This window comes from Phallusia mammillata, chromosome 8 (genome assembly GCF_965637545.1).
Source record: "Phallusia mammillata chromosome 8, kaPhaMamm4.hap1.1, whole genome shotgun sequence".
In the NCBI taxonomy this organism is placed as follows: Eukaryota; Metazoa; Chordata; class Ascidiacea; order Phlebobranchia; family Ascidiidae; genus Phallusia; species Phallusia mammillata.
In genome coordinates, this window is record NC_137259.1 from 17,302,037 (window position 1) to 17,329,973 (window position 27,937).

The 27,937-nt window shown below is 36.2% G+C and overlaps 2 protein-coding genes across 5 annotated transcripts; both read right to left on the bottom strand.

Moving 5' to 3' along the window:
* Positions 1-409: 409 nt before the first annotated feature.
* LOC145203720 (uncharacterized) lies at positions 410-27,507 on the bottom strand. 4 transcript variants are annotated; one of them, XM_080075996.1, is made up of 29 exons: positions 27,332-27,507; positions 26,812-26,927; positions 26,571-26,637; positions 25,968-26,037; positions 25,635-25,709; positions 24,802-24,900; positions 24,336-24,563; positions 23,920-24,063; positions 23,297-23,399; positions 22,627-22,714; positions 14,661-14,712; positions 13,768-13,941; positions 12,975-13,223; positions 12,166-12,301; positions 11,924-12,006; positions 11,338-11,457; positions 9,755-9,849; positions 9,431-9,556; positions 8,716-8,855; positions 7,538-7,674; positions 7,114-7,266; positions 5,190-5,294; positions 4,929-5,021; positions 4,580-4,726; positions 3,987-4,094; positions 3,216-3,681; positions 2,600-2,914; positions 2,151-2,229; positions 410-1,325 (listed from the first exon to the last, which is right to left on the bottom strand). In XM_080075996.1, exons 1-29 carry the CDS (start codon positions 27,400-27,402, stop codon positions 1,145-1,147), a joined length of 4,020 nt encoding a protein of 1,339 aa, XP_079932122.1. In that variant the 5' UTR covers positions 27,403-27,507; the 3' UTR covers positions 410-1,144. The 4 variants fall into 4 exon arrangements, with proteins under 4 accessions (XP_079932122.1, XP_079932120.1, XP_079932123.1 ...); XM_080075994.1 differs by having other exon boundaries at positions 2,151-2,232; XM_080075997.1 differs by having other exon boundaries at positions 2,600-2,911; positions 27,332-27,506.
* Positions 15,115-18,638, bottom strand: LOC145203723 (uncharacterized). Its single transcript, XM_080075999.1, has 3 exons — positions 18,507-18,638; positions 18,285-18,419; positions 15,115-16,558 (listed from the first exon to the last, which is right to left on the bottom strand). Exons 1-3 carry the CDS (start codon positions 18,569-18,571, stop codon positions 16,360-16,362), a joined length of 399 nt encoding a protein of 132 aa, XP_079932125.1. The 5' UTR covers positions 18,572-18,638; the 3' UTR covers positions 15,115-16,359.
* Positions 27,508-27,937: the final 430 nt, after the last annotated feature.

Genomic DNA, 27,937 nt, shown 5'->3' on the forward strand with positions numbered 1-27,937 from the left:
CGCGTTCAAATCCGCGGGATTATAGGCTTCAGGTTCAAACGTTTGGGCCAAACACATGCTTTTTTAAAACAATGGCGGTTTAGGGCTTGTACTTACGGGTTCAGGGTCACTTAAAACTCCGGTTTGTTAAAAAAACTCTATACTAGTGTTTATACCTGATCTTGCTTCGCGATTAAATTTTGATCAGTAACCAGCAAAATCAAAGTATTCCGAGCATTAGGGCACTAACTAGGGCCGAAATAGTGCCACAATAATTGTTAGCTTCCGAATTTTCAATCCTATACTTATAGATAGACTATTCAACCAAAATATAGCATATAGATGCGTTGTTTTCTAGACGTAGGTTTCTAAATCTATTATAGTAACAGTTGCTGCACTGGCAACCTGCAACATACCTCTAGTGATGAAATAGCAGCAATCAGAATGATGTTATTGCATACGAATCGACAGAGGGAAGTCGTGGGTGAAACACAACAGAATCAGTGAAGGCGGTTACGTTCAACGATAGCAGTACAGTGTAATACAATGGTGAGAATCATAGGGTGGATAAATGACAAGGCGGTGATAGGTTTTTAAGTATAGATGGTGAATTAGATTAAGAAACATGGGAAAATGGGATGGAATAAAAAAGTTTTTTTAGGTTTCAAACTTTTGGTGTCGTCAACTGAGCATAAAGTATTTCATAAGAGATGTTTATCAAATTATGGCGAAACATGTTTTCTAGGAATGCTAAATAGTTTGAAAGGAATCATTTCAAAGTGTAAAAAAGTTAATGCGTTTGCATTACATATTAAAAATGTAGATTATAGTTTCTGCCGAAATTGACTGCGAATTTTTATTTTGAGTAAAACGTGACAGAAACCGGTTAAACTTTCGGTTTCAACGTTTTTTTTGTTGTGGCTCGTTGAGTGACGGTTCGCAAATTTTGGCACGACGGGCTTTAAAAATCAAAACATAAAAATCGTTCAGCGAATACACGTTAATATCAACTGCATTTAATTCCTTCTATTTTTCAAGTACACCAGGCAAAAAATCTAACACTGCTGATTTGCGGTAAGTCTCGAATCAAAATAATAAAGAAATGAATCAAAAAAATGGAGAATTAACTAATTTAAAAAAAAATCAAAGGCTGCGGCGAGACTAATTATTTCAACCAATCCAAATCGTCGTCGTCATCATCGTCATCATCGAAGAGGGGGGGAGGTTGGCGGTCGTCTATTATTGATGACGAACGAGAGAGACTCGTGGCGTCATCGTCTTGTTCTCTACCGACCCGGATTTGGTTGAGTATGGTGTCGGTTATCATTTGGTTCATGGATGGTTTGCTGTAAAGAATACAGATAAGGAATTGTGGAAAGTATAATAGAGTTTGAACGACTTAAATTGGAAATTGGGTTTCAAAACAGTCGAATCTGGCCAAATTTGCTTTACCCTGCTTGCTAAAAAACTTGAAACTGACTCGCAGACAAATGACTAAATTTCGACTCGGTGTGTAAATGACTCGATTTTGACTCGATCTGTAAATGACTCGATTTCGACTCGTGTGAATGACTCGACTTCGATTCACTGTGTAAATAACTCAATTTTAATTCACTTTCTGAATTACTCGATTCCGACTCGCTCTGTAAATTACTCGATTTTGACTTGATCTGTAAATGACTCGATTTCGACTCGTTGTGTAAATGACTCGACTTCGATTCACTGTGTAAATAACTCAATTTTAATTCACTTTCTGAATTACTCGATTCCGACTCGCTCTGTAAATTACTCGATTTTTGACTTGATCTGTAAATGACTCGATTTCGACTCGTTGTGTAAATGACTCGACTTCGATTCACTGTGTAAATAACTCAATTTTAATTCACTTTCTGAATTACTCGATTCCGACTCGCTCTGTAAATGACTCGATTTAGATTCGTCGTGTAAATAACTCGATTTAAACTCGCTGCATGAATGATTCGACATGATACTTGCTATGTGAACGACTCGATGTAAACTCACTGTGTAAATGACTCGAGTTATATTCACTTGCAGAATGACTCGATTTAGACTCGTCGTAAGGATAACTCGATTGAAAACAATATTTTATGATAAATTCTTGTGCAGTTTAATTCGTTAAAATATTGAAACTTGGTAAAGGCAAAAAATACCTTTCGTCCTTGGCCTCCTTCGCCGCTGAATTCTCTTCGTCTGGTTTTCCTTCAGGTTGTTCCGCTTTATCTCCACTCTCTGCTGCCACAATGCGGAACATTTAATGTTTTCATTTAATGGTCAGAAAAGCTTCATTGCCAGTTTAAAAATACTAATCCAAGTTTAAACAATCTCCTTGCATACGAAAACTCGTGTTGCAGAACATTGTGCTCATAAGGTAGTGGATTCAAATCCAGCCTTGACCTCGTTTTCCTGCTATGTACCCAACCCAGGCGATGTTATTTTCTTACCCGTAACGGAACCTAAACTGTGAATGCAATTGAACAATTCAAAGACAAAGAAATACACGAAAAATCACATACCATGATAGAACGCTCGTTGGCATAACTATCCATTGTAGTTTCGTTTGGGAAAATCACGATTCTTTGTCTCAAATACTTCTACTTACCAGTGCAAACGATTTCTTGTTCTTTTCCATTATTTTCAGTCGCATCAGCAACTTCCTGGACAGTTTTCTCATCAGTTGAAACACTCAGTGGATCATTGGCATCTTCTTGCTGTTGCTCATCTACATCTTTTTTATCCTCCCTGTTCTCAGATACGACTTGCAGAGGATCGTTGGAAATTTCATTGATTATGACGTCATCTGGTACTACGTCACTAGTACCTACGTCCTCGTTGGATGCGGGAGGAACTACTTGAGGTTTTTTATCAACTTCGTCCATTTCTGTTTTGGAGGTTTCCATAATTTCCGGAGGTTCTGCTGGTTAAAAATTTTAAGCATTAAGTTTACCAACTCGATTTAAAGGTGTTCAGTTACAGACCATTACCCACAAACATTTTAATTAGAAAGGTGGCTTTTTTATATATTGCCCAATCTTCTTAGAATTTAAACTCTAGGCTAGGTTTAACCTCGATATTGTTGTCCAACGCCAGTTTTGAAACAGTAAAAAAGAAAACCTAGATGATATTACAGACATTGACAAACACGCGTTGTTGCATATTTGATCACTTTTGTTATTTAGTCACACAATACTTTTGAAAATATGAATCAAAACACAAACCTTCTGAAGTCGTCTCGCTCTTTTCTTCAACTTTATCGTTTTCCCTTAAATCCGTAGCTTCAAGGGATGCCACATCCTTAACTTCAGAATCACTAGAACTTTCTTCTTTTTTAGCTTCACCCTGATTCGATTCCAGCTTAACTGGTTCCTGTTCCGGTTCAGTGGACACTGGTTCATTATCCTTTTCCTCCGCATCAATGACTTCCTGCTCCGGATATTCCGCTTCGTTGCACACGCCATCTTTAATCGGCTCCGGTTCAGTGACGGTTTGTTCTGCATCGTTGCACACCGCGACTTTTTTCGGTTCCGCTTGAGTAACCCGTGGTTCCGCTTCAGTACGCACCTCGCGGGACGGTTGCGCGGGCTTATCCGAAGTTTCTTCCCCCTCATCCGAAGATGATTGTTCACTTTCTGCCTCCTCCGGTGGTGTAACTTGCTTAGCGTTGATCAATTCAAGGGTTGTGGTCTGGAGAGGATTTTTTATGCGAAAATATGTTGCAATTTATTACTGTTTGTTTACGGAAGTAATAATTTATTTCCAGATGCCTCGAATATTCCAATATATTCGGTTTACTAAATAATTTTCATAGCAGAAATTTTCAACTTTCATTTTTTAAATCATTTGGCACAAACATTGATTAGAAAGCATTTGGAACTGAGAATGAAATGTATACCTTTTGGTGAACAACTATTATGAAAAAAAGTTACAAAAAAGGTTAGTATGTTCTGTCTCATCCAAAAACATGAACACGAATTTGGAATCCATCCTACCTTGATAATTTGAACCATAAGATTAAGGATTTCAGACCCTTCATATTCTTCATCAGATGATATTTGCGACTTGACGCGTTGAAATATCGAGTTCATGATTTTTTTCACCTGTGACAAAACCACCAAAAAAGTTACGCGACACGAAAACGTTGAAAAGTCCCGACAAGTTTTTTACGTGAGCTCATATACACTTGACGATGGACAATATCAAATTGGATTTCCTTAAGCCTTACCAGTTGCCAATAGCCCCCAAATGGATTATGTAACATTTTTAGGGAGCAATTGCAACATCATTTTTCGTTATGTCATCCTTCTATGACGTTATAAATGTATTTCAGTTTTGCGATGAAGGGGTAAATTATCATTCGTCTGGTTGTTTTCAGGGGTAACAATAATAAAAAGGTTATACTGAACTAAGCGGTTTCATGAACGATCTTTCTGTAATCAAACTTTAATAAATCACTTACTATATATAATGATTAAGTAAGTGATTTATCAAAGTAAGTAATGAGCAACTTTCAAATGCCTTATGTAGCTTATAGGTAGGTAATCGGGTCAACCATAGGTCACAAAACATATGAATGACGTCATACTTCTGCTATCAGCTGATCCGGATTAGTTGAGGATTCAGATTTTTGAGGAGCATCTTGTACTTGTTCCTCTAATTCAGACTGGAGTTGATTGATCCTTTCATCATATTTCTGTTTCATCGACGTTGCTTGGCCTTTCAATCTCTCAAACTGAATAAGACAAAAGTTTTATTGTTTGCAAGGCACAATGGCAAAAGTGTTTTTATCACATACTGTGTTATGCACTACTGCAGTAGCTTGAATATTTTTTTTGTTATATTTACAGAACACAGCTACATTTGTCTTTGTATTAAAACCACCAAGACTTTTGGCCCAGTATGCAAGATGTTAAATAAATTGATTTTTTCATTACCCTTTCTTTGTATAAATTGGCTTCTTCAAGTTCTTCGTTTAATTCTTCCAATTTTTCACGTTGCTCTGCATAGGCGGTACGAAGCTGACCGAACTAGCACAAAAAATTTGGGCAATTTTCGTGTTTATTTTCATGACTATGAATATATCAATATTTAAACAAACTACAATATTTTATACTTACTAAGGTTACTAAACGATTCAAGGTGATTACGAAATAACAGCTTTTATTATTGCACATTTTGGTAAATTTGTAGCATACCCTTTGAACTGAGATTTCAAGTTTATTTTCCAGCTCTTTTTGAGCTTCAAGAAACTCTTGTGCAGAATTCTTTAAAGTTGAAACTTCTTTCTGCAATTCTTCATTCTGTGTGAATGTAACAAAAATTGTTAAAATCGCAAAAAACAAATTTTGACAAAAAAAAATTAAACCAGTTGTTTGTAAGACATTCACGAGCAAAAAATTGCGTCACATATGCTGTTACGTCATAATTATTTCATTTTTATAAAGATATGCTTTACAAAAAATGCTTTCATATTCTGATTTATTACTTCATATAATAAACTAGAAGAGTGGCTTTCTGATATACTTCCATTTTATATATTCTATACGATATTTACCAATTAACTATACACATCATTTGATCTACACATACGATTGTTTTTGTAAACAAAAACTGATGGGTCCCCACACGCGCGTTTGTGCGGATTTACAGTAAACAAATGTTGCGGTGATTTTTACATTCTTAAGGACAAATTGTTAGAAAGCATTAACCCAACAATAAAAAAAAATTGTTCGTATTCTTTTTGCACTATTATTGTCATGTAATTACAAAATTAAAAAAACGTAACAAAGACTTAAATCTAATCTCTTGCTTTGACCCAGATATAGTCCTCCAAGGTCGGGTTTTGAACACAATTTTTTTAGAAAGCTGTAACAGTTGTGTTACAGACACTGTAAATTAAAAAGCAATTTGCTACAAGTGTATACATAACAAATTGTTTTTCATTTAACTTTGTTTCGCAAAACGAGTACCATTGACCAGTAGTAACCTCTCAGGGTGCACACGCCAAACGACTGTTTGACCTTTTGACACCGTTTTCAATAGCACACCGTCATTCGTGTTCAACAATACTGTTAAGCCTAATTTATACATGCCTTGAGTATTGACTCCTTAATTGATTGTCAAAAAAAACGCTACGTTATGAAGAAAGTTCTGAGCTGTGTTTGTAATACCGACTAGTTGACCTTAAGTAACCCATGATCATGCGGCAGCCAACCTGACAACGAGCATTTTAAAAAACATTTATTTGGCAAAACTCAAGTTAATTTTTTCATCTTAACTTTTATTAACAAAGTTTTTCTTGACATATACAAAACCGAAGCACGGTTATTAGGTTTAAATCACGTCATAGGTGTAAAACTTTCGCCAAAACTGAAAATGTGAGTAACCACTTAATAAAACGACATAGCATTGCTGTGCAAAACAGCTGATTTCTAATCACTGAAACGACAAGTCGTAAAACGTCTGTCCGACGTCAAGCTGAGCCCTCCCGCTATCGTAAACCAGTGAGTTACTCTCTTGGTACTTCTGCCTACAGTGTCTTTCTTGACCAAACGGGCGTTAGACACATTTATGTTTCGGGGGCCTATGGGTGAACCTCTGGGTCATACGGGGTCAAAATTCACATGGACCATCTTTAGACCAATATCTGCAATGTGTGTAAATTTGAAAAAGTTTGAACCATTCTTTCTAGACCAAAACGTGGGAACAATAGCCGCGCTAAAAATTTCACGTTTTGGGGGGCTGTGGGTGAACCGGGGGATCAAACAGGGTCAAAATTTACATGGACCATCTTTAGACCAATATCTTTAATGTGTGTAAATTTGAAAAAGTTTGAACCATTCTTTCTTGACCAAAACGTGGGAACAAATCTGCGTTAGAAAAAAAAAAGAAAAAAGAAAAAAAGAAAAAAGAAAAAAGAAAAAAAGAAAAAAAAAATATAGACAAAAACAATATGTGTCCCCTTCAGGGAAGGGGACCCATAATAAACGATGAAATTATATTATGTTTCATTTTTTATCGAAAATGTTAAGAAGGATGAAAAAGTTATTCAGTATAGGTTCAAACATTTTGAACGTAATTTCGACTTCGCAAATATGTCTCTGTTTTCACAATTTGAACCTCAGTTTGAAGTTGAGTTGAGTGACTTGTAGCTGCAGATGAGTTTTCACTCAAGTTTTTAATCTTAGCTCGTAGTTCCTCAACCGTTAAGTCCATTTGATTTTTCAACTTATTATTTTCAACTTCGCGCTGACCCAAAGACTCTGAAAGCTCCTGCAAAGAGAAGAATCACAAATAAATAATACAAAAAGTTGTTATGATTTTATTTAACCGGCTTTAAAATAAAAATGAATCCACTAGTTTTTATATGTTCGCTGTTGGACGTAACAACAAAACATATATGACGTAACAATAGATGAGGTTGTCGCGTTTTTTTCCTTTCTCTAAAACCCACATTATTTTGCAGCGGATGACGGATTGAAATCACAAAAAAAATGATTTTGAAATCAGTCTCGCTAACGATTATTCAAAGCTTTTAACAGACCTCAATCTTTGTGTTTTTTTCGTCCAAGATTTCCTGCATTTTTTGCTTCATCTCTCGAATCTTGGAATTAAAAATCTCCTCATTCTTACCACGCGAAGCTTCGTTCTCTTGCGCAGAAGACAAAGACTCCTCAAGTTCTGAAAATCAACGACCCAGATTTTGTATTTGATGAAACCGTTGCACAGACACTTGATGGCGCTGTATCATTAATGCCGCGTTAAAGTTCAAGTCTAAGCCAGGGGTCACCAAACTGACTAACTATACAGTTTAATAGTCACATCGCCAGATTTTAAATGGGATTGTAGAAAGGCCATATTTTGGCGCCCCAAAAAAACTCGCCTCGCGGGCTAAGTTTGGAAATACGGCGCTGGGGCATGTAAACTATGCGGCCCGCGCGAATAATTATTATTAAACTTAGCCGGCCCGCAGTGAAAAATGTTTGGTGACCCCTGGTCTAAGCGATGAGTCTTCAAAACGTCGAAACGTGTTCTTAGCACAACTAGATTCTTCAATACAAATCGGTACTTTATTGTAATGAATGAAATTTTAATTTGAATTTGAAAACGGTCTGATACTGTTGGGTATACAATTTGAATGGGTTTTTATTCAAACAATTCCAATCTGTCGGTGTCAAACAGAGTAATTAATAAGTTCAGTTTATGGATTCGCTAACGCAGTGGTTCCAAGCAGTGTTTTTTTTAAGGTGTTTTGGGAATTTAAGGCAAATTTCTCCAGCGGTTTCCCAAAATGGCTATTTAAGCAAATATGGCTATTTTTTGGTATTTAAATGAAACACTTGCGGTCTCTTAAAACTACTTAGCGGTCACCCAAACCAAACCTTAAAAAAAACCTGGTTCCAAGGGAGGAATTTTAAAACTTGAGGGGACGAATTGTGCATGTGGTTTGTAAATAGACAATTTACTTTTTGAAATACAACCGTAAAGTTGATAAAAGTCCCAATTTTAAATGATCTTTGTATGGTTTAGCATCTACTATGTAGTATATTGAATTGGTAAGGGGGAATTTCGTCGAAAAAGGTTGGGAACCACTACACTAATAGAAAATTTTGATCAAAAACTTGTCCACACTAGCTCAAAATCACCTAAAATTATTGTTTTTAGAAACAAACACGTATGTTCGCGTGATCAGATGGCATCATCCGATTGGTCGTCTCTCACCTTTAACCTTTTCTTCAGCTTCATCCGCCCTATCTTTCTCCTTCATATAAAGATCTTTAAACTTTTGCTTGAGCTCCCCCTCACGTTGTTTGGCATTACTTAAATCCTGAGTGAGTTCCGAAATTCTTGAGGTCGCGTCACTAAAAAGAGCAGACGAGTTTGTATTTTCTATGTTAATTATAACAAAGGGTTAGTTTATGGTATGGATTAGGTTTGAGAGATGTTTCTTACTTGCACTCAATCTATTTTAACTTTTCGTACCCCTTTGTCTAAAATAGCTGACAGCATTACATACATATACAGACTGTATCAAAAAAACAACTTAACTGATTTGGTATTTTCTATCTATCTTTGATTGTTCTCCGGTTAGTTGCCTAATTAAAAATTATTACTCGGCGCAATCTACTTTTCAAGGGCGTTAATTAGACATTCTTTAAACGTACATTACTGCGAGCAAAATAAAGTTTTCAACAAAAAAACTAGAGAAAAAAATTATTGTTAAATTTGTGCCAAAAAGGTAAATAACAGAAAAAATTTGCTCTATTGCTGGTACACTATTCTTTTCTGTCACTTAGTGGTGCCAAAGACACGTAATATCTCACTACAGCGCTACTACGCCGGTTGCAAAATAATAAATACTACACCGGTTGCTATCGTCACATGAAGCATGCTTACATCAATCACATACGCAGCGCCATCGACATAGGGGGATCACCTGAGTTTTTCGGTGAGTTGAACTTTGTCTTGTTCAAGTTGAAGCGAGCGAGCTTGACTTTGTTCAAACGATTCTTTGAAAGTGTCGTTACGCTGTTCCAGTATTAGGTTGCTCTTCTCTACGTGTCTAAGCACAGAAATAGTTTCGGTATTGTTTGTTTATAAGTGTACAAAGCAGAGATAATTGCATTACAATTATTAGGTGGGTCGGTTTTGGCCTAAAGTTTAAATGGAACGGGCTTGATTTTGGCCTGACGAGATTTTGGATAAATTTGGGCCTCATAATTTTATCAACTTTTGAGCTTAGTTTAAAGAAAATACGTACTTCTGATTTTGCTGCAGCAATTCACTTATTTTATCATTCTGCGACTCAATCTGCTTCGTCTTGTCCAACAGCTGATCCTTTAAACGTTCGTTTTCCTGCAAAAATAGACCAACAAGTTTATTTATTACAACCCAAATATCACTAATAGTTTGCCTTCACAAGTTTGTAATACAACGAAACGTCAACAACTATCAATATGCCAGATGGTGAATTGGTTCTGACCGAGGCAATGCTTTTGTCAGAATTCTTAATCGAGAGTATTTTACTTAAGATGCTCTGTATAGGATTGTTTCATGTTTTTGAGTTTTAAATAACGATGCATTGCATTTTTATGTGCATTGGTATTTAGGTGACAGCACTTTCTAAAGTGGTTGTGGGCCGGATCCGGCTCGTGGGCTGTAGGTTGCCGACCACTGATGTACAGCTTTGTGTTTAGTTGGGTATGTTTCTGAAAAATGTGCATTTTATTATGGACAGCATTTTTCGCGTAGCCGGCTCCGCGGACTTCAGTCATTTGAAGGTTTTTGCTTTTGCCAAAAGTTTGTGACTTCAAACAGTGTGCATTATTGCAATTTTATTCAATCAATTCAACAATAGTCTGAAACAGCTTGAGAAGCATTTACAGTCTGCCATTGTATTTTTAGGACTTTTGCAATAACTTGATCTCAAACAAATTGACGAAACTAGCTTAAAAAACCGCTTGTTAGGTGTGAAAACCGTCAAACTAGCTAGATTAAAGGTAAACCTTTTCTAAACCATATACCTTTCAGAACTTACCCAGAACTTAGAAGCCGTGATTAAAACCGAAAAAACGCACCCTAAAGGAAGTTGCTATAATACACAAACAAACCATCAGCATGTCTACAAGTATACACCGACCGTCTGACAATATTAGGCACGTAAGTTAATTATAGTAAACAACTTATCAAGCAGGAGGTGCGTTTGCGACCTGTAAACTAGTAATTTCCACATCGTATAAAATTCTCGCTAAACGACATTGTTTGTTCCGGCCGTTTGACGGTTTAGCCACGCGACGCGCTGTGATTGGTCAGCCCCGCAATAACATCCGACATTAATTAGGATGTGCAGCGTGCAAAACTTTGCAAGATTTGGGGGTTGTGAACGAGTTTTTATTAGCAATTTGAGGCATGCGCACCTTAAAAACAGACTAAATGCAGTTTTTAAGATACAAATACTTCCATACGAATCTTTGGGGGTAAAAGAGTAAATCTAACTGAAGGTTACAAAATACCTTACAATATGTTACAATGCACCAACCAACAAAGTATGAAACTCCTGGATCATGTACTTTACCAAAAATAGATGTTTTTAAAATGTCACGTTCTGGGGGACTGTGGGTGAACCGCTGGGTCATTCGAGGTCAAACTTTGGGAGGATCAACGTTGGATAACTAACTAACATGTTTGTAAATTTACATCAGTTTGAAGCACTCTTTCTTGACAAAACAATAGGACAAATCGAATCGAAACATAAAAAAACAAGAAAAACCGGACGAAAACAAAGTGTATTATTGCCACAACCCAGTAGTCACAGTTGATATTTTACAGCTTTTATCGCCTTACGTGTAGAATACGTTGCACGCTATGCATGATCTGATTTGCTTCCATGCTTTGAGCTGAGTCGCCCTGCTGTGAAGATTTCTCTAAAGTGTTCTTCTTGACTTCATCCACAAGTTCCGTGACCTGTAGGTGAAAGGTCAAAGTTATTTTAATCAAATGGTGGTTTTGTAAAAAAAAATCGCACAATAACAACTATAGTTTTTTTTTCGGCAACTTGTGGACGTAATGAAGTACATAAATAAAAATTAAAATATACTAAAATACGCAATTTTGAAGTGACAAAAGAAACAAATGTGCTTTAACGATTTGTTCATGAATTCATTAAGTCATTTGTCCTTTTTAAGATTTACATATATTTCGCAGTGACAGCATTATTAGTATCTTATTGAAAAGTCTGTTCTTAAGGATGAATGACTTTGTGTGTTTTTTCATAAACTTAAAGACATAGTCTTCATCCACCAAGCAACAAGCTGGGAGATTCGTTTTTTAAGTTTTAGAACTGCAATAATTTTATGATGAAAACATTAAATACGCAAAAATAAGTATAAACAAGAGACATTTCTATCGCACCTCTACGCAACAAACAAACCTTGTCAAGTTTTCCCTGCAAACTTCGCAACTCTGAACTGTGTTGCCGTGATTCCGTGATAAGAATTGGAAAAAAATCAGAACCTAAAAATCGAAAGAAACTGATTCACAACTTTTATACCACGGGGAAAACATGCTTTTGGTTACATTGGTTTACAGTAAGGTAATCGCCATCATACCAAAACGTATGTTTCCCATAGTATATGCACGTGAAATGAATTGTGTAGAATGGGTGCTACCTACCATGAGTTGGAGACGGATTGTAATGTTGCAAAGGTCGTTGGTTCGAATACGGGGCGTACTGGTGTTGCGATGCATCGAGTGTGGATTGCATGCTAGCTTGAGGGATTAAACCTTGTTGCGTGTCCAGGTATTTTGCCTAAAAGTTAAATAAACGGGTTAATAAAGCAAAACGTACATAGTATTGCTAAGTAATGCATGTGTTAAGACAACAAAAAATCAAAAATTTTAAGTTGTATAATTTAAACTAAAATGTTGTAGAAAAAGGTCACGAAAAATCAGGTTAATATTTGTTATACTATCAATGGTTCCCAACCAGGGGGGAATTCCCCACTAGAGGGGTATTTTGTAATTTGTAGGAGGGAATTTGCGTCACAATAGCAATCTCTTACTAGATATTTGTGCTTTGTGTCATTGCTGCATTTGCCATATATGAGCTGAGAAAAAGAAAGTTCTCGTATAATTGATTTAAGGCAGCAATGCAGAAAGTGGATGTACGAAGAATTTTCGAGAAAAGAAAAAAAAGCAGAGATTTTGACTTCTAGGTGATCTAGGTGAAGTCTAGGTGACTTGATTGAGGTTGATTACATTCTATTCTAAGAATTACATTAAAATGTTAATGTAAAGGATATTTTAGCAAACTAAATATGTTGGGGGAATTAGATTTGAATATCGACTAAAAGGGTGCACAGTACAAAAAAGGTTGGGAACCACTGCTTGAATAAAGCAAAATATTTTGGGCCTACTCTGCAGTCAAATAACCCTATTTTACAGAAACGAGTTTATTTTACAGAAAACTGAGTGAGTGATACCTGCGGTCCTACTTGGTACTGTTGGGTCGCGTATGGCACATTCTGAGGGTGTGACGTCATCGGCATATTCTGGAGCTGTGACGTCATCTGCATTTGCGCGTGATGCGGAGTCACGTGATAAGTGGGGGTGGAAGGGCGGTGGGGGGTGAACGAACCCATGTTGTTGTAAACTTGGGGTTGGGGGTTCGGCTGATGGGGGGAATTTCCCGGGTGGGGATGCACACTTGATGACGTCATCATGGCGGGAACCTACATACAGACAATCAAAATGATTAAGTTTTTTGAAAACGTTGGGCCAAAGCCTTATTGGGGTAAATGTGATTCTTTTTAAGTAAACTTTTCAAATAAACTGATAAACTCCTGCATTAAACTTAAACTGTTTTTGGTCCATTTTAAAAATTAAATCTTCACATAGGCATTAGAAATTTTAAAATGAAGACAATAGGAATCGGGATAAAATACGACAGTCTTTAACAACCGCACTATAACACAATTAAACATTTCGTTATCTTTTCTTTTTCTCTATGTGACACATAAAGGCCACCCAGTCGTGTTTAACCACAATGCGCCAATCTTACTTTCTTGTAAGCCCTAGTCACATAACGCTTTATAATACAGTGTAGCTGCAGCGCGTTCAACCACTATCCATCAATTGTGCCCTCCACTAGTTTGCGTTCCAAAACGTTGTGCAGCTATTTCCGGCTTGATGATTGTTTTAATACAATTGCATCGCTATGTTTTTCTTCCACCAAGCGAAATAAACTCAACTGCAAAACCAACTTATTATAGCCACCTCTTGGTTCATCATCGAACCACCAGGCACAGACATTTCCATGTGCGCATGAGGAGCAGGGCTTGCATGATGTTGTGGAGCTTGTTGTGCTTCTGAAGACATCCCAGGAAGCATAGCGTGTCCCATTCTTGCCATCCGGGACACTAGATCGGTCTTCGGAGCGTCACCAGTGACCTTTGAACCCGACATTGTAAGTTACACGGCAGTAATGCAAAAACAACTATTTATTTACAAGTTACAAAAAACTTATTTAAAAATGAAAGAGCTGAAAGTCATGCTTTACTGAAATATTATAATGTCCGTTTATTAATAAAATATAAATGCAAAGTTTGCAAATTTTGAATACATTTATTGCAAACTTTGGATGTTTGCTTTTACCATGTTAAACTGTTTAACATAAAATATAAAAGTACCAAGCTAATAAGAGCTGCAAACAGTGCACACTAAATAAATGTATTCACCAACATACACGTTTCATGATAGTCACATTTTTACCCTATTTCCTAAGTCTGTTTCTAGTCTTGTGGTTTAGAAATGATTTTTTTCATATGTAATGAGTTTACTCCAAGTAAATTCTTCTACTAGTTCAGTTCAAATTAAAATGCCATTCTGATTTTTACATTTGTAAATGACAACAATGTTATGTAACAGGGTTATTACATTGGATTGTAATACAACATTACGATGGAGCAATTCAAGTTGGAGTTATAAATCGGATTGGGTTCCAGAGTTTCAATAAAAAATGGCCTGACCAGGGCCCGACTTCAGATTCAGCCACATTTGTGCGACAATTTTACCTTGATAAACAATTTTTGGACCTAATTCGTTTTTCAAATTCAGGTTCGAGCCAATTTTCAACCCGCTTACAACCTAGATCCGAACAGCATATTTACCTGTGATATTTGATCAGTGAGTGAAGCGGTTCTACCTTTCACTGTGTCATCCCTGCACACAAAAAAGTTGTTAGCCAAAATGAAATTTTAACCAAGCCCCGTTTAAGTTTGAAGACAAAACTTTCACAGCTCGTGTAAATGTGTTTCACAATGACGTCACATATACATGTATATGACGTAGCATGTTTAGGTCATTATGAAGCAACATATATATATATATATACAGTGGTGAGATTCAAATTTTTTGTCAGCCGGTTCTATCACAAAAGTCTTATTTTTCAGCCGGTTCTGTTACAAAAAGTCCATTGACAGTAACCAGTAATGCTAACCGGTTCGCTGATCTCATAACATTTCGTAAGACGGTTCTATGAACCGGTGCGAACCGGCTGAATCCCACCACTGTATATGACGCATTTTGAAAGCTGCAATTTTTCTAATCACCACTCAGTTATAGAGTTGAAGTAAATGTATTTATTGAAAACTTTGTTTCACGTCTGAATAAGGTAAAAAGCACACGTTTACATCGGCAAAGGTAAAAAAGCAACGAAGAATTGTTACATGTTGCGATACGTAGCGAAAACAAACTAATACACGATCTATGGTATCGGTATCACAGAAGCCATGCCCTGAAAATCACAAAAATCATGTACGTTTGGTAGTCATGTATTGAAAATCATGTACGTTTGGTAGTCATGTATTGAAAATCACAAAACTAGTGTAAGTTCAAACACAAGAAAACAAATGTTTGCAGTTTTCGTGGGCATTTCTTGAGACATGCAATTTGTAAGGTTTCAAGGCCAAAATAGTTACGCTGCAAAAAACATCAAACAATGACTTCGCTTAAATTTGTACAAGGTTAAAAGATGCCTGACTTAAAAAAATACCAAAGAACTTACATACAGTGAGTACTGTTTATAATAGATGTCATTGACATTCTCTGTTGTATATTTACAGTGCAATGTATAAATGTATTGTATCTGTACATAAACATACTGTTTGCCCTTTTTGAATTTAATCTTACGACAAAATGTATGTAGTGTGTGAAGAAAGTAGCAAGCGATCGAGTTGCACAGCCGAATTCCTGGGGCAGTTCTTTATGTGATTGTTACCCCTAAGAGCTAAGACAGTGGTTCTTAACCTGGGTTCGATCGAACCCAAGGGGTTCGGCAACGCTGAATCAGGGGTTCAACGAAGGCTCTTTTGAAGTACAAATTCTCGGCAAACGTTTTAATCAAACTATAATGGTATATTGCTAAAAATAGCAATTTTTATTTGCTAGATCGCAAACTTCGGAAGGTTGTAACTAGGCTATATTTGACGTAACAAAGAGCACTGTGCGCATTGCTCGTAAGCAGTAAAGCAACGAATCTTTGTTGGCAGCAAAAACGTATGGTCAAAAGCACAAAATGAGTTAGAAACCTAGGATATAACTTGTTGGGGTTCGGCCAAAGGCTGACGAATATCATAGGGGTTCGGCCATGACAAAAAAGGTTAAGAACCACTAGGCTAAGAGGACCCTAATTAATTTCATTTACCCATTGCAAACCATGACGTCAAAAAAAGATTGCAAACTATGACGTCAACAAAAAGATTGCAAACTATGACGTCATGAAAAAAAGATAACTAACCAACAAGTTAAAAACCAAATGCGAAGAATGTAAAATCGTTCCATAGTAAAATGTAAAACATAGCCGGTATCTTAGTCCGTGAAAAACTCAATTAGGTTGCCGTCCGGGTCGTGGAAGAATAGTTGTTGTACATTTGTTCCATCCAAGCCTTCTCTGTGGTAACGAACACCGTGTGATTTTAATACTTTGATCATCAGTTCCATGTCCTGGATACGAAACGCAAAGTGGGGATCACGAGAAATGATTTTCCGTTGTCGGTTGTCTGTTAGTCTGTAGAGACACAACAACAAAAAAGACAAGCATGTAACAACATAGCACACGAGTATAATTGTAAGGCCAGAATTTAACAAAATCGTCAAAACGGTATTTTTTTATGTCAAGCAGTAGTTTTTACCTTTTATTAGCAATTAAATAAGACAAACTCAGAATTTAATCGTCTTAGAAAACAGGTAATTAGTTAACTAAGCCTATTATTATAGTACGCCAGGCCCATTGAAGGCGTTATACCTAATCAATCCGGTCACCCAAGCATTCGCCAAATGGCAAGACATAGACAAAACTAGAAGGGTGGCTTAGCACATATTGCCCTTGCATATACACTATAACCTATTTTAAAACATAAATATATTTCCTATGCTTATTTTGTATTGGGTCCCATATTAGCCATCGTCTTTTATAACCTTGGTTGTTTCTGCAGGCAAAAACTCATGGGTCCCCACACATGCAAAGTTGAAAATAATGCAATTCAAGAGATAACCATGAGAAAGTCGGGTGTTGTATAAGGTAAAACACAGTCATTGGCACTGGGCTTAAATAATAATACTATGTAGAATACAAACTATAAAATTAGATTCACCCCAGATATTGTTTGAAGTATGTCCTATTTAACGTTTTAAAAAACTGACCCATTTTAGGGGGCTAGTAGGGTAACTAATTGGGTTCGACACACAAACTAAAAAATATATAAAAACCACAATCAATCAATAGTACTGCAAAATTTCAGCCAAATCCGTCAATGTTTAAAATTTCGACCACTAGAGGTGTTTTGAGCAACAACCGTTAATGTTTCTGACGTCATAGGGCTGTTAACAAGCCCCTAACTGCCATGGCGCAAAAACGACCACCAAGCAACCCACCAACGAGCAACATACAACTGGTTGCCCTTGTAACACTATTGCTCCAAAGAAATCTTTCGTTTGTGGTGCCCAGTACAAATACGTTTTACACTTTAGGGGCTTGTGGGGTAAATGTTAGGACTACAGGGTTGAACACAACAATCGACACATATAAATGGCATACTATACAAGAAACCCAAATTTCAGCCAATTCTGACACTGTTTAAAAACTCACCCATTTTAGGGGGCTAGCAGGGTAAATACTGGGGTTATCAACAAAAACAAAGTGGTATGCACATCTACATGAATATATCTACCATCTGTGTAAATTTCAGCCAAATCCATCACACATTTGATGGAAAAACGAGTCGGACAAACTTTGGGTAAAAACACCCATTTTAGGGGGTGAGCGGGGTAAATACTGGGGTTATCAACAAAAACAAAGTGGGATGCACATCTACATAACTATATCTACCATCTGTGTAAATTTCAGCCAAATCCATCAAACATTTGATGGAAAAACGAGTCGGACAAACTTTGGGAAGAAAAAAAAAAACAGAAAAAAAAACGAAAAAAACAGAAAAAAACAAAACAATTCGAGTAAAATCAATATGTGTCCCCTTCAGGGAAGGGGACCCATAATAAACCTAGCCTACTATATTTGAGTATCGCTAAAAACGTTCAACGCAAGGAATTTGTTGCAATGTTTCTGTATTATTATTGACTACTTCTAACGAGTACCGGAAAGACTTTTCTCGTGGGTTCGAATCCCACCGGAGGCCTTGCCATATGGGAATGCCTGGGAGACCGGCTTGGTTCGGTACAACGCCTTCAATGGGCCTGGCGTACAAGGTTATTTCCAACAGACAAAATGACTGTACCTTAGACTTCCGTTAGCAGGTTCAACAATATGAAGTTTGGTGCCATTCGACATTTCAAGCCATTGAGCTACGAACGGAAATTGGGGGGTTTCCAGCCGTTTGAAGCCGAGCACGCTGCTATAAAACTTCACAGTCCTGTCAGTAACAAAAACAAACAAAACATTATGCTTTCTACGTAAATGACTTTTTACAGCAAGTGCACTGTTACCCACAATGCCTCACCTCGTGACGTTGTTGGCTACGAGAGTCACGTGATCAAGCGATCCCACGTTGGTAAGATTGTCCATATTTGGTCCGAGATCCAGATATTACAGTTTTCAAACAATCGTTTAGAATATCTTTTTTATTTTTTACCTGGAAACGTTACAAACAACGGAGCTGTTATTCCAAATCATGCTTGAAAAAATACAACCTTCTCATCACTGACAAAGATTTTTATTTCTAAATCTGAATCGTTACCTGAAAAACTTACGGCAAAAATCACATCGTTTGCTAAATTGGCAAATAAACTTACTCTTAAATGACTTGCTCGAAAGTAAATACAGTTGGGCTAAAACTTTAACACAATTTTAAGTTAAACTTTCAGTTTACTGTTGTACTTCACCTAACAACACCAGTGGTGGGATTCAGCCGGTTCGCACAGGTTCTATAGAACCGTCCCACGAAATTTTATAAGATCAGGGAACCGGTTAGCATTACTGGTTACTGTCAATGGACTTTTTGTAACAGAACCGGCTGAAAGTTATGACTTTTGTAACAGAACCGGCTGACAAAAATGGAATCCCACCACTGCCTAAAAACCCTGTACTCAACATATCTGAGTTAAGTGAATCACTCTAAATCTAAAACTTTTCAACAAATCGGTTCAGTTAATCGCTAAAACAGAATCACCCAGCTTGTTGCTTCGGAAATGAACACTATAATGAGCCTTTTTACATTAAATATTAATATACAGCTCGGATTGTTATTTGTTATTGGACAAAAGCTCAATCTAGAGAAGCTATTGCCACTTGCAAGGGTGCAATGAACTTGAACGAGCCCTTTGGCCAAACAGACAGTCCCTTGCTAATGTGATAATAACTTGTGGTGACGGGTTTTAAATACAGCAACTGATTTGTTGCTGAATTACTGTGAAGTACATAGGAGGGGGTATTGTTGCCGCATAAACATGTATGACATCACAACCGACCACGTGCTAAGCAAGGTTTACATTTAAAACTACGAACAGCTAATTTCCGCCCAATACAGTTTTTTTTCTGTCTGCACAACGGAAAATTCTGAATTACAAATCATTGGCGAAAACAAAATCTGACAATAACTAGAAATTCGGCTTTCCTAAATGTTTTACAATTTATATGTTCTATATTCTGTACCATGAAAAAGTATAAAACTCCAAGGTCATAGACTTTAGTAGGTCTTTTTAAATTACTTATTTTGGGGCCCTGTGGGTGAACCGCTGGGTCATTCGGGGTAAAACTTCAGGAAGATTAAATTCGGATTAATAACTAACATCTGTCCAAATTTGAATAAATTTGAAGCACTCTTTCTTGACCAAACGAGCGTTACAAACCAGCGTTAGACAGAATTACGTTTTGGGGGCCTGTGGGTGAACTGCTGGGTCAATCGGGGTAAAACTTCAGGAGGATTAAATTCGGATTTTAATTTAAACTACTTTGTACAAAAAAAATAACTGACTCCTTTCATTTTAACTTAAACTTTATCTGTCAAATTATCTTCTAACTTTGAACCACTGAATCTCAGCAACTGTGCTTATAAGACTGAACCTTAGGTGCTGTTGTCTTCAATTAAAAACCCTTTCCAACAAGAGGTTTTTCCGGTAAGCGACGTACTTTTGAAATCAGGTTCGTCATTACCGCGTGAAGGGAGCTAAAACTTTCGTGTAAGTTGAACGTCTACGTGTTGTTGTCTGCCGGATGTTTTGACACAAACAAAGTACCCACTGTTGTTGTTCTACTGCGGATGTGTTGATTAGCTGAACGTTGTAGTTTAATTAAATACTATGCAGTACACCAACCAATAAAGTACAAAACTCTTTGGTTATGCGCGTTTTTTTATTTCACGTATTGGGGGCCTGTGGGTGGGCCGATAACTAACTGGATAACTAACTAACATTCGTGTAAATTTGAATAAGTTTGAAGCATTCTTTCCAGACAAAACGGGTGGAACAAACAAGCGTTAGACAGAACGATACAAAACCAATGCCGTTTGGTTTGACATTTAAAACGTGTAGGCTATGTATGAAAACCGCAGAAAAAAGTAGCGCTTATCCATTTACTAACTTTTTACAAATATGCCCCCATAACCACAGGTGTGTCTGTCTTACAACTGAAATACTTTTGTCACTTGTTAAACGTAACAGTACTCGAATAAACCTAAAATCATTTTACAAATTTCGATTTAAACTGCAAACTTTTTTGTCTAGCATAAACTGGTAAATCATTTTGAGTATTTATTAGTTTCCTTTGGCAACAAACATTCCAGGCAGCATGTGCACTGCCTTCTACTTATGACACAGATTTGACTGCTACAGTTAAACAGTTTGCAAAATAATAAACAACCAAAACAAAATAATTGATCAACGCTCGATACAAGTAAATTAAATTTGTATTGTAAACACAAAAAGGGTGTGCAATTCCGACTTTTTGGGCGAGTCGTGCACTCCTAGTGGACAAATTTAAGCTTTTTGCAAATGGACTAACTCAAATTCAAACACCAAGCACAACAAAAATGCTTTAGAACCACAACTGTACAAAAAAACGTTCTTAGTGGGCTTACAAACCGCTTGTACATCTATCTGTTAAAAGATGGACTAGCATTAAACTTGGCATTCAAACGTTAGGACAAAACTATCAAAAATAATAAAGAAACTAACATTGCTCCACTATCATACATACCTCACAATAGCGGTCTGTCATTTATTATTACTTCAATAATAACAATAGTTTTGTCGCAACGTTTTAATAATGTAGTTTACAAACATTTCTACCCAACAACACAATGCCACTACCACATATACTGCACCTAATAACGCAATAATCATTTCAATCACTTGCGGAAATCTTTGTTTACATACCACGATGATATTAAATACTGCAACTGTATACTATTGTTGTTAACACTACTAATAGTTCACAGCCAGCAATTTTTTTTACTGCTTGCATAAACTCCTGTTGTTTAAAGCACAGTTGACAGTTTGCACTAAGGATGACAACAGTGATTGTTAAAACGTCTGCAAGATGGATTATATATATGCAAGCTCTCTGGTTATGTTTGTAAAAAAAAATACTTTAAAAAAAAGTCCGTGTATAGTGTTCCTAATTCATATTTTTAAGGATTAATTTCGAACAAAAACATTTTTTAAAAGAGAAAAAAAAAGAATTTTGTACCGGAAGTGTAGCGGAAATTGCAATATTTATATTTAACCCTTGATACAGACAAAACCGTGCAAAAAACTCCTGCCCGCCGATTAGATAATTTAAGAATAAGCCCGCCAGTATCATAACGGTCACGATTAACTAATAGGAAATACCAGATGCTTTTCCGGTGCGTTAAGTGACTGTCCGATTTGCTATTGTTAACCTTGCATCGCGATAAAGTTTATTTATATTGTGTTTATTTTTGTACACGTGGCAACTTGGTCAAACGTCTTATTTAGCATGCTTAGTTAAGTTGTTGTTGGGTTCGCTCATGTGGCTTGCTTATATGAAAGGCTTGTATGTGTTTCATATTTATGTTTATTAATAATTAATTTTTGTGATTCTATTTGAATAAGGTAATAAAAAAGTTTACAGGCAATCATAATAAAATCGAACATATTTGTCCGGTAGATTTAGGAAATTCGATTATAATTGGTTTAACGATCGGATCATATATGAAGCGCTAGGCCCTGCTAATAAACACGACTTGTTTTTTTGCCCAAATCCATTCTCAGTTAGCAATAATCGCTACAGGCCTAAACATGGTCCAGCAGTTTCAATCTGTACTTACATTCGATTGGCTGCTAACGAGTAAGACGGGCGAGGTATTTCGACTGGGGTTCGGATTTGATTCGGACCTGAGTTACCTCCTTTATGCGACAATGCGCTAACTTTGAGGGCTTATTAGGGCCGAACTTTTAGCTGGTAATTTCTGTTTCGGGCCCCAATTTCAACCTATTTAACAGTATATCTCCAGAAATGCTGACAGTTAGAGCATTTTGATCTTATTAGTTGAGCACTTGTCAGAGTTGTTCAACTAAAGTTTGTTTTACATGTAGTAGTATAGAATTTGTATGTGTCAAACAACCTTTCTTTATAAGCTATGTGTTACACAGTCTACTCACGGTTGTACAGCAATCAGTGGATCATGTAAAAGTTGCACAGATGATTGGGGATTGGCAGTTGTTGGCATTCCAGGAAGCGAAATGGAAACTACAGAAAAAAATGTGAAACAAATTAAAAAATTGTAAAACACTGAACAAGACTTCTTGCAACTACTGTGATAGAATCTTTGCCTAATTCGGACAAAACTTGAGGTGCAAATGATTTGTAATGTGGTAAGACTTTAACTAATCGACATCAGTTAATCCGGAAAAATTTTCAGACCAAACATGTCCGGATTAACCGAGGTGTACTATATGTATTTAAACGAAAAGGTTCAGACAGAAAAGAAATAAATCATGTGTTACTGTTCCCATGTTTATTTAAAACGTTTAATTTTTAGTCCTGTCGATTTTATTTCTAACCTCCTGGAGTTTGATTTTAATTGTGTTCACAATTTGTTCGCATGTATATATACATTATACGTCCCATCTGTTCTGCTTGGTAAAGTTATAAGCCTCACTAACAACTGCTAACAAACAGCTTTACAATGAATAACATAATAAAATATTAAGAAACAATAGTATCTAACATCACAGCATGCTGCTTACAATCAAGGGGTTGGGATTACGTTAAGACCAGCACATTCTATAGAGTTGATAACCAGTAGTTTTCTATTAGTAAGCAATCTACCTTGGTCCGGTATGGAGGGCAGTTGCTCTTGGGCAGCAGCTAGTGGCACAGATTCAACGGAACCTCCACTTTTCACAGATGATGAGTCTTTGGACTGCTTCAACTAAACACAGCAAAAAGCAAGTGTTATTTTTATACACTATTAACCATTTATGGTATATATAGCACTAATACTTCTGCAAGCTGCTGGGGTACATATGCTGACTTATGTAGACTAAAACAGGCAATCACATACAAGTTGTATGCATAGGAGTCATACATTACAACTAGAGTGTCTGGCTAATCAGATTCAGATAATCCAGTTAATAGCATAAAGCAGCTGGGTAAATTCGTTATGCAGTTAAACATATTCGCCACTATACAAAATTTCGCAATTGCTACCCTTGCTGCCTGCAAATGTTCCAAAAAAGGATTTGGATTTCATTTACAAAGGATTTTAATATTCGACTACCAGCAGTTTTAATTGTGATTTGTATAAAAAAAAACTATAGTGCTTAATGTATCTACACATACATATCAAGAGCAAGATTTTAAACTGTGTAACTACAAAAACGTAATATTCATGTGTCTAACTTCGTTGTAATGTGTTATGAAAAAGTTAAAATACAGAAGTGATTCTTTACCCTCAGTAAATCAACTTCAAAGACGAGAGTTGAATTTGCAGGAACTTTTGAACCAACTTGTTTTTGTCCGTACGCAAGTTGAGGTGGAATTACAATAAACCGTTTTCCACTTTTCTGCATTCCAAGCATTCCACTTTCCCAACCCTACAAAAAATGTATTTTTTTAAATGAGGAGTTATTGATGTTTTTATTAGAAACAAGGAAAAAGTGTAATTTAACAGTTGTAACAGTAAAATTTTTATAAAACATCTGGAACACCAAACCATACAGTTTGGCACCTATTAGCACAGAAGCAACATAATAAAGGGAAAAGCATAATAAATGAGTTCAAATTTTGGTACTTTTACCACAACGGGTCGAAGTTTAGATTAGGCTTAAACTTACTAAAATGTGGAATTTATAGAGGCCAGAAATACCTTGATAACTTTTCCTTTCCCAGTTTTAAAGCGAAATGTTTTTTCAGTATTATGATTGCTGTCAAACACAGTTCCAAGTGTTCCGTCAGGTGTTAGCAGCCATCCTGTGTATTTCACTTCAAGAGAATCTCCAGTTTCAGTGACTGAAGAAGCGTCTCGAGGTGTAAGATCTTGAGAAACTACATCAGTGACAGCTTTACCCATGGTCATATATTTGGCAAGGCAGATCTGCAAAAGTTTCTTGTTGATGACTGTATATATTCAATTAAAGTTTTTTTTACAATACCGTTTGTGTGATTTACAGTATATTTTTTACCCGCACTGCATTTTGAAACAAACTGCAATTTATTTGTTTTGTTTCACTACAAAAAGTCCAGTTTTGCTTAATTCAAAAATGCTTAGTTACAGTAGTATGAGCAAACAGAAAATTCTTTTTTAAAGAATATTTATAGCAGCCACAACTTACTTGTTTGGCAAAATCCACTTGTTGTTGGTTGTTTTCGAACAGAACACTCCACGTCTGTTTTTGGTCATCAGTAAAACTCGCATAGTTGTTAGCTTGTATCTGAAAATTATTTTATTGTATTAAATGTGAAGTTTGGCTTTTTAGCTTGTAAGTCCTAACAAATTGGAGTCCTGTAATCTGTCAACACTAGCCTATGTGGTCAAATGTCTTGTCACTAGCTCAACTAATGGGAACTTTATAGGCAGGGTTGCCATACCGTCCTTATTTCTAAGATTTGTCCTTATTTTGAAGGGTTATGTCTTAGAAACGTTTATTGTCCTTATTTCTAAGAAATGTCCTTCTTTTTGACTTGCGTCCTTATTTTGTCTTATTTTCAACAATTACAAGGAACAAACTTAGTGAAATGACAGTCAAATCCCTGCTATAAGTAAAAGTAAACCTAGACCTGAGCTGTCATGAGATGCACGAAGTATTCTTTATAAACAAGGAGTTGCTGGAACAGATTGTTTCTGGTCCAAATATTGCATACGATATGTCATGGCTCGTATACATGCAAATATTTGTTCAAAAACGTTTGTTTCGTTTCGTATGAAAAGTTAATTTTTCGGTTGTCCTTATTTTTGGTTTCATGTCGATGGCAACCCTGTTTATAGGTCAAAACAGTGTCCACTGTCTGCAGCTAACTCATCAATTTGGTAGCCAAATGTTTTAATATCTATTTATTTTACGTTTTGCATTTTTTGTAAATAGCAAAACTAAGTGTGATAAGTTTTTAAACATTGTATGCAAAATATTGTTTAAAGCAAAATCATGTATCCTTACACTTTACTTACTGTAAATTGAAAAGCAGTTGTAATTTGACAAGTTGAAACAGGTTTTTGTTTCGTGACATACATCAGGATCTTGTACTGAAATTAAAAACATCATGTTTAAAAAATAAACAACCTGAAATCCATTTATATTGTGGAAGCAAATCTGGTAAGCAACAAACAACGCACACACAAAATATTCCAGTTGAATTAAACTGTCAAAACCAATAATACCCATATGATTAAACATATGGTGTTGTTATGAGTGTCAGTATGTTTAAATCATGCTGCTAAAAATCAAGACCAATACATTTGACCAAGCCCCAACAGTTTCCTGCTGGAAAAGGATAATCTTACATCATTTGCAGATGGATTTCTCAAAATAGCTGCTCCCAATCTTCCCTGTTTGTTGTACTGGTTGTTCACCCTGTTAAAAAGGAAAGAAAATTTAAGATTGTAAAAAATATAGTTTCCACACAACTTTTTAAACAAGCCCTGTATTTGTATTAACCTCATGGCTTGGGAGTGTAGAAATAGAAAATAAACTTGTTTTAAACTAAACCCAGCATTTCTAGCAGTTTGTACCGTACTTGAAAGTCATTGGTGTGCAACCTGTGGCCTCAATGTCTATTGAAAAAGGTTTGTGCAGCCCACAGAGATATTGGAATTGTAAATAAAGTGTGGCTGACTACACTATTTCAATTCAGTGCCAGCAACCGAACTCATTTCTGACCAAATAAGTGTGACCACTTCTTTCACAGCCATAACAATGCAAATAATATCACTTGAGAATTTGATTTGTAGCTGTATATTCCATAAAAGAGTGTTTGCTAAGGCACAAAAGGCCAATGTCAAATCTTGCCATTTGTATATACATGAAACATCAATAATAAAGAGTGCATAGACCTGCTTTAATGTACATATTTAGGCTGTAATGCCAACAAAGCTATTCACACTTACAAGCGAAAAGCAGTAACCGCCACTGCTATGGCAACCCCAGATGTAGCAGTTTGTGATTGTTGTGGTTCTGCAACAAAAAAGTAAGAAAGTTTATAAACTCTTCATTACTATAATTTGCTTCAGAAACAGCAAAATAAGAAAAATAAAACAAGATACAATCACATCAAAATAAGTACACTGAAATAGCAATTCTATTGTTAATGTAAAAGCATATCTTTTTAGATGCTCATTTTGTCCTTACCATTTTGTTTTCCAGGTGGTTTCGGGGCTTTGTATGTCAATGATTGGTTGCTGGGTCCGCTATTCATCATTTGAGCATTCAATCCAAACAGATTATTGAGATTGGATCTTTGGGCTCTGCAAAACAGAAAGAAGAGAGTTTGTAAAAATATTATTATGCACCTGATAGATTTGGAAAAATAGTTACGCATAAAATACTGGTTCTTGGTTCTATACATTGCATTACACTTACCATGTAAAGAACCAGGTCCATTTTTAACATGTTATTGGCAATTTAAGTTTTTAAGGACAAGCCACAAAGCAACAAATATTCACTTGTTAATATTTATATTTAAAAGTAAAATGTAATGCAGATAACGGGAAGAAATTAGGAAGAAAGGGAAAACTTTTTATGAATCATATATCATTATAACCAGACGAGTGTTGACAAATCAGCAACTTTCCACAAGCTGGCAAAGGCCGAAGTTTAGCTGGTAATATCCATTCCAGAGTACTTGGTTATTAGAAAATGAATAACATACCCTCCACCTCCTCCTGATAAAAAGTCACTCCCATCATCTTCATTTGATCCTCCAAGAGCAAGATAATTCATTTTATCTAAATATGATTCACCACAATTTCTTTCTTACTTCCCTATATTTTCCAATTTTTAGCTTTCTAACACATCTGAAATTGCAGGAAGCGTTTTCTTTACCAGTATATTTGTGTATTTACGAGACCTTAGCATTAAAGCAAAACTTTGGTCAGAAGACACACAAGTTCAATCAGCTGTTAAGGCACGTGACCAAAGACCGCACAGAATGGACATAAACATCATACTAAGTCAACAAAAACAATCCAAGCCTATAAAGTTTTGGCTCAACAACATTAGGCGTTTATTTGCGAAAATACTTTCTAAAAACTGTTGTTTTCCGGAAAAGCATACTAGAATTTACGTTGGCTTGCAGCAAAATTAGCTTCAGCCTTCAGGGTAGTTTATGCCTAGCCTACTTCCGGAAAGGAAGCTTGAATTTCGTTTGGTCGCTCTCGATAAAAGATTTAGCCCAATCTGCTGCTGTTTTGTTAGAGTTAGAACAACCCCGCAAAATCATAACTTACTAAATTCGTAATCAGCAGGCTTAATTTAG

What these genes read in the sequence shown, in the direction of transcription:
- LOC145203723 (XM_080075999.1), bottom strand. Translation starts at nt 18,571, where the DNA reads ATGGACAATCTTACCAACGTGGGATCGCTTGATCACGTGACTCTCGTA. An exon ending in GTAGCCAACAACGTCACGAG is followed by an intron (nt 18,420 to 18,506) that starts GTGAGGCATTGT and finishes TGTTACTGACAG; the next exon opens with GACTGTGAAGTTTTATAGCA. An exon ending in CCTGCTAACGGAAGTCTAAG is followed by an intron (nt 16,559 to 18,284) that starts GTACAGTCATTT and finishes GTGTCTCTACAG; the next exon opens with ACTAACAGACAACCGACAAC.
- LOC145203720 (XM_080075994.1), bottom strand. Translation starts at nt 27,402, where the DNA reads ATGAATTATCTTGCTCTTGGAGGATCAAATGAAGATGATGGGAGTGAC. An exon ending in AGTACCAAGTAGGACCGCAG is followed by an intron (nt 12,302 to 12,974) that starts GTATCACTCACT and finishes TTTAACTTTTAG; the next exon opens with GCAAAATACCTGGACACGCA. An exon ending in TTGCTGCAGCAAAATCAGAA is followed by an intron (nt 9,557 to 9,754) that starts GTACGTATTTTC and finishes TTCTGTGCTTAG; the next exon opens with ACACGTAGAGAAGAGCAACC.